Here is a 16,643-nt window from a genome sequence, read left to right as displayed (position 1 = left end):
ATTTTCGGAGAGTGTAAAAGCTTATCTCTCAAAGATATTTGAGACTGGTGAAAAAACAGGTCGAAAAGCTGATCCAGGTCAAGTGGCAGCTGATATGAGAAAAGCCAGAGACATTGACGGAGCAAGAAATTTAAACGAAGCGAGTGGTTAACAAAGACTCAAGTACAAGGCTTTTTCTCTAGATTGGTTGCCTTAAAACAAGGGAAGGGCGCAAGCTCTCAAGTGCTGGACGAATATGAAGGTATTATCATCGAGGAGGACGAAAACTACCTTGACGTCGAGGCCAGGAATGAAATAGTGGAAAACGTCGTGAGCCAAATGGGATTGGTGCATCCAGTAACATACGATGGCCATGACATTTGCGAGCATGTCAGAGTTGACACGTTGTGTAAATTTAAGGTTACCACTCTGAAGGCCATGTGTGCTTATTTTGAATTGCCCTACAAAGCCAAGAATTTAAAGTGCACTCTACTTAACAAAATAAAGGACATTGTGAGAGAATGTACATGTTACAAGTAGACACAGAGAGGTCGTGGTCACGCCCACCTTAAGACCGTAAAGCTACCGTAGTAGCTTGTTTACCTTACAACAAGGGCCCCACATGCGAAGTGAGTCTCATTGTTCCAACGTACCACGAGGTAGCCCAGAACCGCGTAACGACGAAAGTCAATCTAATGACAAACAACGGGATGACAATAGATTTCAAAGCTATTGAAAACAGAACTAATATTTTCATTCATTGGGTGAACGTTCAATCTACCGTGAAACAAATGATTGTCGTTGGCCGTTTTTATACTAGAGACGCATAATTCGTCTTGGGCGAACTTGGGCAAACATTTTTTCTGCGTCTGTTAAATTCGTCTAGTATGAAGACGGCCACAAGACGTATTATGCGTCTGGACGAAGAATCTATCTTAGTGCGTCTTCGAAGACGCACTAAACTGGAAAGTTCGTCCAGACGCATTATGCGTCTAGTGCCCATCTTTATACGAGACGAATTTAACGGACGCAGAAAAAAATGTTCGCCCAAGTTCGTCCAAGACGAATTATGCGTCTCATATAGTTCGTGCCGTCTTTACACCAGACGGATAACATAAGAGACGCATGATTCGTCTGGACGGATCATGCGTTTCTAGTATAAAAACGGCTGTTTGTCTTCCAAAAAAAAAAAAAATGAAAATATCGAAATGAAACGAACGCTGTCAGTATATTTGTAATGGGTTAGAAAATGCGAGCGGGGTCAGGATTAATTGACGTGAGGGATCGATGTCGGGATAGCGTGATTTATTTGAAAACATTTGAGAACCCTATCGTGGACCCTCATTATGGGCATTACTGGATAACACCATGCAGCATCCATTGATCAAAATAGAAAAATCTGTCACCACAATTACACGAATTCAGTCAATCCAGTATAAAATAAAATCGAAGAAGTGTTTTTTTTACCTGTTTCACGTGGCCTCATGCTTAGGTTAATTTTACATTGTGCTTTAGTCAATAAACTAATTTTTCAGTCAATTGAGCAACCCGTGAAGGCTGGTTGTCTCTTCTTTTTTCCCTCCATTTCTTCCTGTGTTGGAATTATTTACTTCTTACCACTCAGAGACCCGAAAACGCTTCTGTTTGGTGAATACCCAACACATAGCTAATCAGTTGTTACTTAAAGCTTTCACTGAAAGCGTTATTATCCTAGTATTTCTCTTCTTAGATGTAATTATGTGCGTGAGACAATCTTACCGTTATCATTTATATGCTTGCAAGGGAGTATCGTTTTTCTTTCAATTATTAATTGTGATGGGGTATTTTTCTTAGCTTCACCGATGCTTTATGTCTCTCTTTTTTTCCCGTTGAATGTGATTCCTTGAGAGAGGCTAACTTATTAATACTAAGATTATTAAAAGGAAGGTTTGATTTTCTTTTTAGTTGTTGTACTCCACCCCTGTCACTACCCAACCCACCCTCTCACCAAACCACTTCACAGCTAATTTGCATAGTCACGTTCACGGTAACGCAAGCGATGTGAAGTCAACGGTTCTTGACGCTTCCACATATATTACTTAGTGTGTAGCTCATAAAGTAGCTCACAAGCGCTGAGGACCTTAAAGTGGATGAATTCCCGACTATTTGGAACGTCAATAACCGAATCTGAGCGGTAAAAGAAGTAATTCCTTTGAAAACAAGGGTAATGCAAATGAACTTGTCAATTTGTGTAAACACAGATTTGGGTGCATTTCAAGCTAATGGTGTGTCAAAGTCCAGGAGATACCCACCGGTTTAAAGAAATAAGATGACTCATTAAGGTACAAAATTCACTATCGTATACTTTTTAACCACAATCTAGACCAAACTTTCGAGATTTTTGGTCTTTCGTTTGGTTAATTTTTCGCATATGAACAGACGCTTGAGAGGAGGGTGTCGTTTGATCACGCTGGAATGGCTTGAAATTTCGAAAAATATTTCCAGCTTTTGTCCGTGAATTCAGAGAATGTATCTTGTAACTTTATCAAAATAGAATTCGGTGAACTTTAGTTTTGTACAGGTAGCGCGGTGATCAAAACTCCTGAAAGTTTCCCTTTGATCGCCGTCAGCGACGGCGGGCGTACCCAAATTCAATTTTTTGTTGTAGCGCCGCAAAAATACATAATTTGGAAATAATTATCTTACTTTTAAAACATGTGAACCAAACCCTTTTGATGGGCGCAAAATGAAGGAAAACTACTTTTGGTTGCGAAAACCGGTGGACGGGTTTCGACAAACACTGACCCCCTACTGACCCCTTACTGACCCCACTACTGAACCCCTATAAAATCAATGGGAAAATGAAAATTAAAAAGCCCAGAACTATCAATGGGACCTGATTTAAGTTCATCAATAAATTTAGCTTACCTGAGACTTTCAAGATGGCGGACTCGTTGCAGATTTCCGACTCCCTTCTCATTTGACTGAAGGATTTGTCATGGAAAATCGAGCACAGAATAAGTCAGAATATCGGCAAGCATGGTATGTGTACCCGCTAGAAAATTAAGCAATAAAAATAGCGAGGAAATTCTGGCAAATTAACACGCACACGATTACATCAACCGGAAGTTTATTATGGCAAGGTTGTAGTCCCAAGGCCCTTCGCCTTCGCGAGCCTGTTCATTTGTCAGCGTTTTTCTTTGCTTCATTTCCCAATACGTACGAAAGCAATATTTGATCATATTCAATCTTATTCTGTGCTCGATTTTCCGTCAACAAAACCTCCAGTAAACAGTAAAAGGAGAACAAGAGTAGGAAATTCCGCCATCTTGAGAGTTTCAGGTAAGCAAATTTATTGATGAACTTGAATCGGGTCCCATTGATAATTCTGGGTTTTTTAATTTTCATTTTCCCATTGATTTTATAGGGGGTCAGTAGGGGGGTCAGTAAGGGGGTCAGTAGGGGGTCAGTTGACCGGGGGTCAGTGTTTTGTCGAAACCCCCGGTGGATCGCTTTTAGCGGGACTTCCACTTAAACGGCTCAAGTTACGAGAATGATTGACATCGAGAATTCTCCTTGTCCCTTCGTGGCGTGGGAGCGAAGTTGGTTCTGAAGCCATGGGTGAAAGGAGTCCACAAAAAACAAAAGAAATTCACCTTATTTATTGGAATATAATGTTAGGGGTAAACAATTATGAACCTCGCCTTCCCGCCTTCTCACAGGAAAGGTGAGCACTAATTAACCTGCGTGGCAAGCATTCGAAGGGGAAGGAGAAGGGAAAGAGAAGGGAAAGAGAGATCGGCGGGGGAACGAGGAGGGCGCGTGTGGGAGAAGGGGAGAACACTATTGTTTTTCGATCTTTTTTCGCTCAGATTCTAATCGTAAAAATCGTGATTGGCTAGCTAAAAATTAATTTAAAAATTTGTGGCAATCAACACCACAATTTTGACATGACATACATATGTAAGGCACCATAGAACCATTACAAGGTTCTGTAGATATACAGGTCATTGGGCAAAAATTGTTTTATTTCCATTTTGTTCATCTAAAAAGTTACATGCCACTGTAAGTAGTTTATCAAATACTCTTATTTCATTTGTTTTACAGGGAATGTCACTGGAAAGGCAAACCTCATTACTGCACTGTGAACATATCACAACACATAGATTTACTTTCAGAATGCCACGCTGGGTATCACTTCGGGATTTTGACGAACTTTTTCCCTTTGCAGGCTTGTGCCCTCTGGATGATAAACTGACGTAATGCTTATCACATACCCTGAGATTCTGAAAATTTTCTGTATTACCTGATAAGTCATGAGGGCTACATTTGATTTCATATTGCCCAATCATGCGATCAAATTTTCGACATCCTGCCTCATTTTCACACCCCGTTAGACAACATTTGCACACCTACAATTAAACGTCCATTCATAATTACTGCCTCATTTATTTCATTTAATGGTATGAAATCATGTAGAGGCTTACCACGGCTTGATAACCAGTACAAATCACTTGTTTAATTTAATTTACAATTAACTTGTGATCGCAAGTCAAATATAGTAGCATGTGGTGCAAAGGTAAAAGAATGCGACTTCTCTGTTATATCTACAACTAAAATACCGGTAGATGTCACAAATCTTTTGGGCCTAAAAAACTTATTAAGGAGAAATCCTGGGTGGTGAAATTCAAGCAGTTTTAAACTCCACAGGAGACCAAGGCAACGATACAAAATTGGAAATAAACAATGGCATTTCTGTAGTTTTTTTGTAGCTTGCATCAAAGTTTTCCCCTACTGCTATTATGCTAACTACAAATTAAACTACCAACAATGGATAGGGAAGGGCAGATGTGATCAAAATGAGAGCAGTGGGAACTAGGTACATGGGTGCAGAACAAAGCTTATTATTCACAACCAGTTTTTGAGTTGTATCAATATTTAAGAAAATGCTATGAAAAAGAAAAAGGCACGTGAGCATAATAGTGAAAAGTAAAAACTTTGATGTTAGACTCCAAAAATATTGCACCAGAGAAAATTTAGATAGTTGCTTGACATTTAAACAAGTCTTATAAACTGGCTCAAGCAGAGACTAAAATAATTTCAAAATAATAACACCAAGAAATTATTTTGTCTCCAGTAAATAATTGAGAGTTCCACTGTACTTATATATATGCTATGAGCATATTTTGTACAACATTTCCCAGAAACGTAGCACACCGATTGTCACAATAACACAAATTAAAGTGAAAACAGAATAAAATAAATTGTTAAGATGGGGGTTGTAGACTGGTCTTAGTAACTTTGAATTGTAATAAAAACATGCACAACAAAAGAGAAAGCAACCTTTCCAACACACTCAAATTTGGAACAATTTCATTGTAGAGCATATGCCATGCTCCAGTGGAGTGAACCTAAATTTTATTGTCTAGAACATGAGAATTGGATGGGATGTAAAGACTAAGAGGAAGCCTTGGAAAGTTGGGAAAGGCTTTGGAAATAGCACCAATAACAACATGAAAACTCACAAAATTGAAAATGTAATGACATCCTTCAGGAAAAAGCCAAGTTAAGTCAAAGAGTCAGTCATAAAGCAAACATGTTGCCACCATTAACATAAAAAATGCAACATTTTTGCCCGGGGGGGGGGGGGGGGGAAACCCATATGAAACAGACGGGGATGCTCGTCGGAAATGTTGAATTTAACCCCTAAAGGAGACCATCTGGGCGTGGCTCAAGCTTTTTGTGACCGCTAAAGGAGACCAATCTGGACGTGCCTTAAGCAATTTTTGACCCCTTAAAAGAGACCCCTTAAAAACACAAAAATAAGACATGCAATGAGTTTTAATGATATAAAGACATAATCATCAAATGCTTTTATCTAAAAGTAGTTTTTAAAAGCATTGTCATAAATCTCAAGTTTTTCAATTCAATTCTGTGTTTCTTTGTGGAACCCTAAAAGAGATCTTGGCGGCTTAAAATATTGGCGCTTTGCCCAGAACACCCTAAGCGAGACCAAAATCCAATATTTACACCCCTAAGCAAGACGACGAGCATCCCCGTGTCTATCATATTGGAGTCCCCGTCCCCCCCCCCCCCCCCCCCCCGGGTATTTTTGTTCATTTTGATTTTTTTTAATATTTACAACTACAGTATATTTTCACTAAATTATTTTAATTGTACTCTATTATATTCTATTTTATTTCACTGAACGATTGTTAAGTATATCTACAATATGTATATATTGTTCACTTTGATTATTAAATACATGTACATGTATTTTTAACAGAGAATTGATAGGGTCAACCAGCACCAAACCAAATACAGACTATAGAAACTGACAGCAATTTAATTTAACCAGAGGCACTCGATACAATGATTGCAACTACCCAATTCAATCACTGCAAAAACTCAACTCTGCTGCACTCAAAAACCTGAACAACAGACTGCCACATGCACAAACGGCAAAAGCCAACAGATCTAGATATTCACACAAAAAGCCAACAAAAATTGCAAGACTCTAACAAAGCCAACAAATTGCAACAGACACTAATAAAGCCAAACGAAATTCGCCACAAAAAGCCAAAAACAGCAACTTAACTGAAATGCAAATAATTTGTGAACGTGCTTAAAAACTGACAAAAGAAGAACTCCAGAACAGAGAAACTAGTTGAAATCAAAAAAATAACAACACCTCGACACGCAAACAGATTGATATTGGCAAACGCAAACGGCACGCAAACGGATTGATTCGCTCTGACGAAGGGCTAACGCTCGAAACGTCAGCTTTTAGAATCTCTGTACGGTGGCCAATTTACATTATCAACTCCGTTGATAAAACCAAATTTTTGGATTGATATGAAGAACGGCTGATTCAACCAGCACGTAATGACACAGGATTGAAATGTGTATTATCAAGTAATAAACCTCCCATTTTGAAGAACATTGGTTCAACCGTTTTGAGAAAAATGGTGGATGTTTTAGACAACCTTTGACTGTCCCGAAGGCAAGCTGGCGGTCCCGCAACTGAACCCGCGACAAATACAACAAAATTACAGAAACACGCTCTCACAAAACAAGAAACAGTTTACATACAAAGACAATAACAATACCAAAGAGTTCACACTTACGATCAATTAGCGGACAAAAGCGATATTAGCGTTGGAATTAGCCTTATTGACCCCTGTTGTCCTTGCCTCAATGGCGCGTCCCCACGCTAATAGCGGGAGCAAGCCAAGCCAAGCCAAGCCCTCTTTGTTGCTATGTGACGTCACACTGGCAGTGATGAGTCGGTCAAGAATAATTATTGAAAACAATAGAGTCGCCCCCTCCCTCCTGTCTTTTGTGGACTCCTTTCATCCATGGCTTCAGTAACAAATTTGTCCCACCAAGGGACAAGGAGGAGTGTCAATGTCAATCATTCTCATAACTCAAGCCATTCAAAAAAGGAGTGACGCCAATGGTACGAACTTTGTTGTCACAACAATATCCGTAAAAATCAATTTTGAAGTTTAAAGTGTGTAATATAACATTCAACTCTTTTAGCTGAAATAAAGCAACTGGATATCATTGACCTTTCTTGTTCTTATTCCTATTCCGGTTCCGTTTCTGGTTTTGGTTCCGGTTCCAGATCCGGATCCAGATCCCGATCCGTTTCCGTTTCCAGATTTCCTGGTTTTCCATACGCCCGGCCGGCAACGAGAACGTCGTCTCTTATTTAAATCGCTTCGTGGCTATTTCAATCTTTTAATATGACAACGGTGTGGTAGTTCCTCAAAAATGACACTCGTTGGAACGGCACTTAGGGCCTGTTCATATGAGCCCGGTTGACCGGGCTGGCCCGGTTTCCGAGATCTCGCCTTACCTGTAAATTTGATGTGTTCATATGAGAGGGTGGGCTGGCTCGGTTACCGACATCTCGGTTTCTGCAATCGGGATCTCGGCAATCTCGTACCCAGAGTCCTCGGCCTTCTTGGTCAGCGGGTGAGCGCCCGGAGAGACTTTGGGATAATCGACTTGAACTATATTTTTGATTGGCCTCTTGCGTAACAATGGCAGTCCGACAGGAAGTCGGTAGGTAATTCGGAAGCCCCAGAATTTGAAGGGAGATTCAAAATCTAAAACAAGTTTCAGTGCTGTTTGTGTTTTTCTACCTCAGAAATACATAAATCACAGAAATAAAAAACCACGAGGTTTGAATTATGTCTTATAATGTACGGGAATTTTCCCACGCTGCTAAAAAGTGATTACTGTTGCTGTTGCAAAAGTACCGTGGGAAAACATTATATCAGTCTCTTTGAGGAGAAATCCGTGGAATAAGGTCTTGTCGAAGCCATTCAGAATTACAGAAACATTAAATCGTAGTGAAAGAGGACATTTGTGTCGTTTCCACAAAAAATTGTCGATCGTGTTGCTTGCACGATGGCATTCTGAATGATGGAATGTACGCTGAAACACTAAAAATACACTTTCCGAAAGCGTCAGAGGTTTCATCTTCACTTGCTCTTACAGCAAGCCAATGATCATTTCTCCAGTTTCTTTGAGTGTAAGGCTAAAATTCTTGTTTCTCGAACACTTTCAACCCGCCATTTCTACTGTTTACGGTTTTCTCTCAGTCTGTTTCCGGTTAAACTGAAACATACGTCATAAGACCGGAACCCACGTTTTCTGGGAAAATGGAGTCGATTATCCCAGTCTCTCTCTGGGCGCTCACCCGCTGGCCAAAAAACCCGAGGACTCTGGGTACGAGATTGGGATCTCGGTAAGCGGGCTGGAAATTTTGCGTTATGAACAATTCATCCCGGTTACCGGGAGGAAAATAATACAATGCATTTTCGTGATAGAACGGACATTACCGAGCTTTTAGTTCTCTTTTCTTCGATAATGAAACTTGGAATAGTCTTATTTGATAGTTAACGTAAAGTCAAAAGAAATTTGAGGTTGTTTAAACGAAGAAAACCGAGAAATTCGCGCCAGGCTCGTTCGTTAGATTTCACGCCTGAATGGTCGCGTCACCACTTTTTCAAATTTTTCATCTCTGAAAGCGAGCTGAAAGTCACCATATGAACATATGGTGGGTGATTACCGTCATAATTCAATTTTTGATTTTCTGACGTGTTATTACATTTTGCATTGTAATGAATTTTTGTCTGTTTTGGATTTTATGTTGGTTTTGTCAATTTTCTGACAGAATTCAGAAATTTTTCTCTAATCAAATTTTCGGATAACCTGAACTTTCTGTTGATTTGAATTTTCGGGTTGTGTCAGTTTTCGGGGAGCTTTTCGATTTTCCGACTAGTTTTGAATACTTTACATCTCCGATTCGTTTCTGTTGAATTTTCTGCCAGTAGTCCTAATTTTCGGATACATTCAATTTTCGGCTACAACTTTTCTCGAGTTGGCCTGGTGACTACGAGACACCAGGTCGAGGTAAGATAGTTCCCGCCACAGAGGATTTCCTGTGTTAGTTCAAAGATGGCTGATCGGGAGCCTACAACAAACAATTTCTCCCGTGCAATAAATCTACTTCGACAGGCAACGGAAATTCTATCATCAAGCGAATTAAGTGAAAATGAAAATAATTCGTCGTCATCAACACCGGCTAGACCTTCAAGCAGCAGTGCACAGTCTCAAAATACCATTCCTCCCATTCCTACACCAGACCGCGACGCGGCAGTAATGGCAGATTTCAGAAACCTTTTCTCGCCATATGCGGCAACTACAAGTTCATCACTTTCTCGTGTACAGAAATCCTCACGGCCACCAAAGCGGGGAAGCCGGCCAAGTCCTTACTTTAGACCCAAAGAGACATGGACACACGATTTTTTTTGTCTAGCCAGTCCTCAACAGGATCAAGTGCCTGTCAAGTCTCAAAAACTTGAATTGCAAACCGCTGGCTTAGGCAGAAAAAAGGTGGTTTTTGGTAACAAAGACCAGGCAATAGAGGTCAGCAAGAAGTTGGAAGCTGCATACCCTAAGCTTAAAGCTGGCGGTGGATTTGAAATATTGAGGAGTGGAATTGGTAGCAGTCTAGCCTTTGTATCACCACCAGCAACAGGATACTCTGTACCTTACCTAAGGGATCAGGCGGGTCTTGGACAAGCCCTGGCCTATATACGGCCATTGCAAGTGGAATTAGATATTTCCCCAGTTTCAACTGATATGGTAGGTGCGAATGGCATTTTTTGGGCAAAAAAATTGCAGGGGTGAATCATCGCTACAATCTCTCGAAATGATATTTTATTTATTCACTTCCAAAAAAATAATAACACTGGCATTGTGCACTATTATTTGTAGGCTTTTACAGCACAAGAAAATTCAAGTGTCCCTCAAGTGAACTGTACAATATGTGGGTTGCAGCTCAAGGTGACTGAAGTCAGGTCCCATCAGCAGTCATGCAACAGAGAGGAAGTCAATGCTGAAGTAGATGCCACTACAGCACAGAGAACTACCTTTGAAATGTCCGATTCTCCTGGGGTAATCTATTTCTTTCTTAGGGACTAGAAATTAATGTCATGTTTGTGCTGGTTGAAGGGGGAGGGGGGGGGGGTGGTAGTTTTCTAACTGTTCTGTTGTGTTTTTACTTCACCTGTTAAATTCATGAAGTTAGTAGACAAATCATTATGCACTATCTGATTACTTTTGACAGTGAAGCACACATTGTGAAATGTTGTTTCACAGGTTCAATAACAATCATCACTCTTATTTACTGAAGACACTCCTTTCTTTATGCATTAGCAATTCAAAGTAGAGTTATGAGTTAATTGTAGTTAGATTTTTTTAGTTGTTGAAAATAAGAGTGAGAATAAGACTGCAAACAGTCATGAAAATGTCCTTGCTTGAAAAGAAGAGTGCATACAGTCATATGTCCTACTTTTTCAAAGAAGTACTTTCTCAAGTGTTGAAAGTCCATATATTGGTTAATATGTTGGTTATGAGCAATTAGGATGAGCTATGTGCCTGATACTAACAATTATTATGGTACATTTTCTTCTGAGTACAAAATTGTCAATTTAGTATGATTAATGACTTTTCACATTTTCATTTGTGTTCAGCTGAATGATGCTGCTTTGGTAGAATTGAGTGCTCTTTTTCCTGACATAAGTGGCAATGTAATTAACAACACACTGACTGCAAGTGGAGGGAATGCAAGTGTGGCTGCTTCTAGACTCATCCATTGGCCTGGTAAGGTAATCGTAGGTGTCAGAATCATACAAATGTCAATGTTGAATATTGATTTTTTGTAATCCAGTAAAGGAAATGGAAATTTTGTTATTACAGCTGTACCTGGAATAAAAGTCAACTGTTTTAGCCCCCACCCCTCTCATCTATACACCTACTGAACAATGTGAGCATGTGTTGTATCTCATATTAGTATTTTTTTTTAAACCACAGCAAGTACCAGTATGGCAAATCAAAGCAGTGATGATCAATGCAATAATGCAAGTGATGATGAACTTCTGCTACCCACCTTTGGTGTGGATAAACCAAAGGATCCTATTGTTACGTACAGGCAGCAGACTCTAAATGAGAACGCCCCCCCAATGAGAATATACGTTAATCGCATGAACGAGGAGTTCTCAGCTGATGTCCTGGCCATCTATAAGAAACCAAATCCAGGGCTTAACTCAACATTGAGGGTGAAATTCGAGAATGAAGTTGCAGTAGGGGAAGGTCCAGTGAGAGAGTTCTTCAGTACACTCATGGCATTTCTTCATGATGGCTTTCCACTTGATGGAGAGGGGCTGGGAAAACTGACACAAGTATTTGAAGGTGAGGAAGACCACAAACTTCCTATCCCCAATGCTCTCCTTCGCAATGCAGGATTTTATACAAGTGTTGGCAGAATGATCGCCCACTCCTTCCTACATGGAGGTCCTCCCTTATTTGGACTCTCGGCAGCAGTTGTTCAGTTCTGGTGTCAAAATAGTATCAATGCAGTAACCATAGATGATGTACCGGACTATGACCTAAGGGAAACCTTAAAGGAGGTAAGTACACCACTTATGTAACAATAATTATTATGGATTAGTTATGGGTCCCATGTTCCTTTTTTTTTCATGGCTTGAAGTAGTTATGTACAGTGTCAACACAAATAGGATGAAGGAATGTCTTTGGCCTGGTTGTAAGCACAGCTAAACCTCCCACACTGACCACCCCTCAAATTCAAGAAGTGCAAGTGACCACCTGCACCACTCTACCACTACTCTGGGCATCTTTGGTGGAATGTTTACTCATTTCACTTTTTTTCTGTGAGTTTATATTTATTTTTTGTTTACAATTATTGTTACTGTGCGATTTTTGTTTCTGCAGTTATCCAATATGGACAATGATAAAGAACCATCAGATGAGCTAAAAGTCTTCTTGCTGCCATATCGGGATGAAGCTGCTGTGCTTCAAGTACCATTAACAGGGAAACAAAAACACTTTGCTCTACAACAGTTACTCGTGTACAATGTCATTGAAAAACGGCATCAAGAACTGACTGACTTGGCTTCTGGTATGAATGAACTTGGCCTTATAGAGTACTTAAAAGTCCATGACTCAATGGCAACAGCTGTCTTTCCGCGGCAAGCTGAGGCAGTTATTGACAAGATGGAGGTCAGGAGTAGGATCAGTCTTGAAAATGACAAACACCCTCAAGGCCAAGTTATTTTGCATTTCCTCTATCAGTTTCTTGATGAAATCAGCCAAAACGCAGAAGGTAAAAATGATGTTGCAGTGGAATGCCAATTTCTCTAACCCTCAATTTTTCAAACCTCCTGACAACTTGAACCAAAAGTGGTTTCACTCCCAAAGTCAAACACTGTCATTTTACCCGCTATTTCTCAAACTCTGTGATTTTTCGAACCAACTTCCGTTTCCCTTGGAGGTTATGTGGATTCCACTGTTATCCCATGACCTTTGCAATGATGTTGATGTTTATTTGATGTGGTTTCCTTGAGTGAAAAGGTACATGTAAGTCCAAGGCTGGTGCCTAACAGTCACTTGGGGCGCCTTATTTGTGAGCATGGGCGACCAAATTTCTGAAGAAGTAGCCCGACCGGGCGCCTTACTTGATTCATCCTCATTTTCTTTTTAATGTGATCCCTGCTGGAATTGATTAAGTCTGGGCTATTGAAAAAATGACTCGGGCTACTAACTTTTAATGTCGGAAGCCCGAAGGGGTCCCGGAAAATTTTCTTAGGCAGCAGCCTTGAAGTCCCACTTTTTCCCTGTATGTACAGCTGTTATTTCATGTGTATTGAACCAGTTTGACTTTTATCTCCCTTTGTTTCAGACTAAGACAGTTAGGAAACAAACAAAAAAAAAAAAAAAGAAAAAAAAAAAAAGAATCATGCTGGTTTCCAACAGTTACAACCAAAGATAAATCTAAACCATGAGATATTTGGATTAAGTGTTGTTTGTTTCCAGCCTCTCGTTTTTGTTGGAAGCTGTCTATTGAAAAAAAATAAAACACTCTTTATAGTAGGGAACTGAGTGTCTCTTTGCTTTTATTACAGCTGGGGCAGGTCTGCGTGACCTAATGGCCTTCTGGACAGGATGGGAAATGTTGCCACCCCATGGAGAGAAACTGTGGGTACAACTAGATGACCAGGGTACACAAACAAGCCTTGCTGAAAGTAAAGCCTGTTTCAACAGGCTTATCGTTAATTCTTCTCACACAGATTATGCGACTCTGAAGAGTTCCTTGTCAAAAGCCTTAAAGTATGGATCAAGAGGATATTACTCACTCTAAAACAGCCTTAACAGGCATCAGTGTATAGCCTGCAACTTAACTGGCCACAGGCCAGTCAATCTTAGTCCCCATTAATCTCAGTTGTTGTTATTATAGTTCTGTTATTGAAATGGTACAATCTTGCACAAACATGTGTTCTGAATATTTTAGAATGAAGATTGCACAGGGTACCTATGTTTTTTGAGAAAGATTCTGATACATAGCAAAGATCTATTTGTGCTTTTGTAAGGTGAAATTTTGTCTTGGAAATACAGCAAAGCTGTCTGTTTCATCATCAGTTGGATGTTTTTATTGTATTTACTACTTAATTTCCCAAAACAGGCCATTGGGAACCACAGTCCTTTTGATGTCTGAGCTTGATGGACTTGTTCCTTTGACCACAAGACTTTGAACAAAAGAGTGCCAATTCATGTAGGGTATTACAAGAATATTATCCCCTTAAATATTAAACTGCACTTTTATATTCTTGACAGTGAATAACATTTGTACAACTGGTGGGTGAACAGCTAGTGTATTCTTTCAATAAAAGTTAAGGTTTGAATATATACGTCTACACCTTGAAATTCTGAATGTTGGCAAGGATCTATTGTTCTAGCCAGTTCCACATATGTCTCCAAAGAAAATGGCAGTGAGGTCTGTGGTATGACTACTGACTCTTCTGTACTGCAAAGAGGACCATTCCATGCCTCAGAGGGTGCTGGACCTTCCCAATCAATGCCATAATCTTCAATGTCCGCCTGTTTAAAAGACAAACTTATCAGTTGCTGTCATCTATTGAGGTTGTACTGGTTAATTCTCAAACTCATTAATAATTCATCAACGTAAAACAAAGAGAATTGATGGTGGTTTGCAAACCTGGTCCTGATTGGCACAATTTTTGCAGTTTAATTTCCCTGTTTACTCCTCAGTTCCTCTTTCAATTGAGAAGATATATCAAACACTTGAGACTGTGTTTCATCGGCTATCCAAACACCTTGAATTTTGTCAAAAATAATCTGCTGCCCATCATATTTTTGGATATGGTAATGAAACAGTCTCTCACATTTGATACATCATATCTTATATACATGTACTCTATACTGAGGTAACATTTTGGCCAATTTCTTTCTTTCTTTCTTTGGTCTTTAATTTCTTGTTTGAGCATATATATCTAACACTCAGGGAATGTTTCAAAAAGGTATCCAACACCTCAAATCTGTCCTAAAAGTTCCTGCTACAGATTCTTTCAAGTCTCGTCTTGGCCAGATAAGACACTCAGTGATGTAAGAAATTACTTACTCTTTGGCGCAGCTCCTGTACTACTCTGTGATTTGATCCTTGTATTTGCATCAAACCATTGACCCACAACTGCACAGGTGTCATATTTCTTTCTGTGCTAATGGGTCCATTGTTGTGCCCTGAGGAAAATATTCTTAGGTGCCTGTTGATTCTTGGCAAGTAGACAAAATGTAATGCAAATATATGAACTTCATTGGAAGGATCTAAAAGTGAGCACTCCTCCATATGGCAAAATAACTGGTAAAAAACATATGTGCACCCAGTATACAAATCGCGCCACAGTCGCTCAATACGCTGGTTGTGCACACTTCTGCCAGCAATGTGACTTCCTCGGTTTGGTCCTGTTAAAGGATGCGACAGCATGAACCATGCAACATCACAGTTCTCTCTACCTTTATCATATCTGACCCTTGAAGGCAGCCCGTAAGTCTGCACTGCATTTTGAAATAGTCTGCACACAGTGGAAGCACGGTTGTTTGTGCTACATTGCAAAAACACAATCATTCTGCTGAAACCATCGATTCCTCCATGTATTACAAACCTCCACCTGAAGATGTCAAAAACAAGTAATCAATAATCCCTTAAAAAAACGTTTTGAGATCTAACCTGTGCTTTTTAACTGAATTTAAGCACTGATTGGATTTCAAAGAGTTTTTAAGGAATGTCTATCACCAATGTCAACACTGGAAGCAGTGTTTTCAGCCATAAATTATCCTACTGATTTCTTATGACGTATACACATACCTTTCAACGCTTAGACACTCACAAATAACCACATAATTTCCAAGTGAGATATTATGTAAAGCAAATTTCACTCAACAATTTCATAACATCAATAACATCTCCCATACTATCAAGAAGTTCTAGTTGAGTAAGCAGAGAGAATGGAAATGATGCATAGAAATATGGGTAAGTAGACAATGCACAAGTGAATAAATGAACTGAGAGAGGGATAAGTGGTGGTTTTCATTCTCCTGATAGAAATAACCTAATCAAATACTGGCAATGAAGAAGAACAATTGACATTACAATCACTAATTAATTAATAAGGGTATGATACCTTATTAGCTTATGATTACCATCTATATGCCACAACGCAAGTGGTCCATATACTTGGTACCGTCGTCGGTGTATTGTCCTAAGCTCGAGTGACCGTAGAAGGACCCCAGCTGGATTGACCCTCCGCATTGCTTCTCTTATTCTGCACTGTTGCATTCTCAAACCTCTACTCCTCAGAAATCCAGTCATTCGCCTATACCCGGTGTTAGGGAACTCTGCTAGGATGTTTTGAATCAGCTGGTCGAGTTCTCCGTTGTCTATGTTTGAGTATGTTAATCTCACACTCAACCCAAATTGGAACAAGCGTCTTTCAACAGTCCGAACACTGACACCAAGCAAAGTTGCAATATCGACGACAGAAAAGCATCTGCCAATCAGAAAATCGAGCTGATCTCTGGGAATTGAATATCTTGGACGTCCACGTTGTCCAGTAAAGGCAGTAGCTGGTGATGAAACACCAAAAATATCCTGACTTGCAAAAAGGCAATCCCGTGCACCCCTAATTAGGTTCACAATTTGTTCATCGATTCCATACAAATGAACAAGACGAGCTATTAAACCATGCAGCCAATCCAGCCTAAAGTGTAAGGCATCCACTGTATTTGGGTCAAGG

General features: G+C 39.8%; 1 protein-coding gene across 1 annotated transcript in view; it reads right to left on the bottom strand.

Annotated features, from left to right (window-relative positions):
- Positions 1-12,806: 12,806 nt before the first annotated feature.
- Positions 12,807-16,643, bottom strand: part of LOC137989768 (uncharacterized) — a 3,914-nt gene continuing 77 nt past the window's right edge. The window contains exons 1-3 of the mRNA XM_068835427.1: positions 16,032-16,643; positions 14,972-15,518; positions 12,807-14,430 (exon numbers count right to left, since the gene is read on the bottom strand). The exon at positions 16,032-16,643 is cut by the window's right edge and continues 77 nt beyond it. Coding sequence (XP_068691528.1) covers positions 14,200-14,430; positions 14,972-15,518; positions 16,032-16,643 — 1,390 coding nt within the window. The 3' untranslated portion in view covers positions 12,807-14,199. The remainder of the gene's footprint in view (positions 14,431-14,971; positions 15,519-16,031) is intronic.

This window comes from Montipora foliosa, unplaced genomic scaffold, assembly GCF_036669935.1.
Source record: "Montipora foliosa isolate CH-2021 unplaced genomic scaffold, ASM3666993v2 scaffold_473, whole genome shotgun sequence".
Taxonomy (NCBI): domain Eukaryota; kingdom Metazoa; phylum Cnidaria; class Anthozoa; order Scleractinia; family Acroporidae; genus Montipora; species Montipora foliosa.
This window is presented reverse-complemented; position numbering and strand designations above follow the sequence as displayed.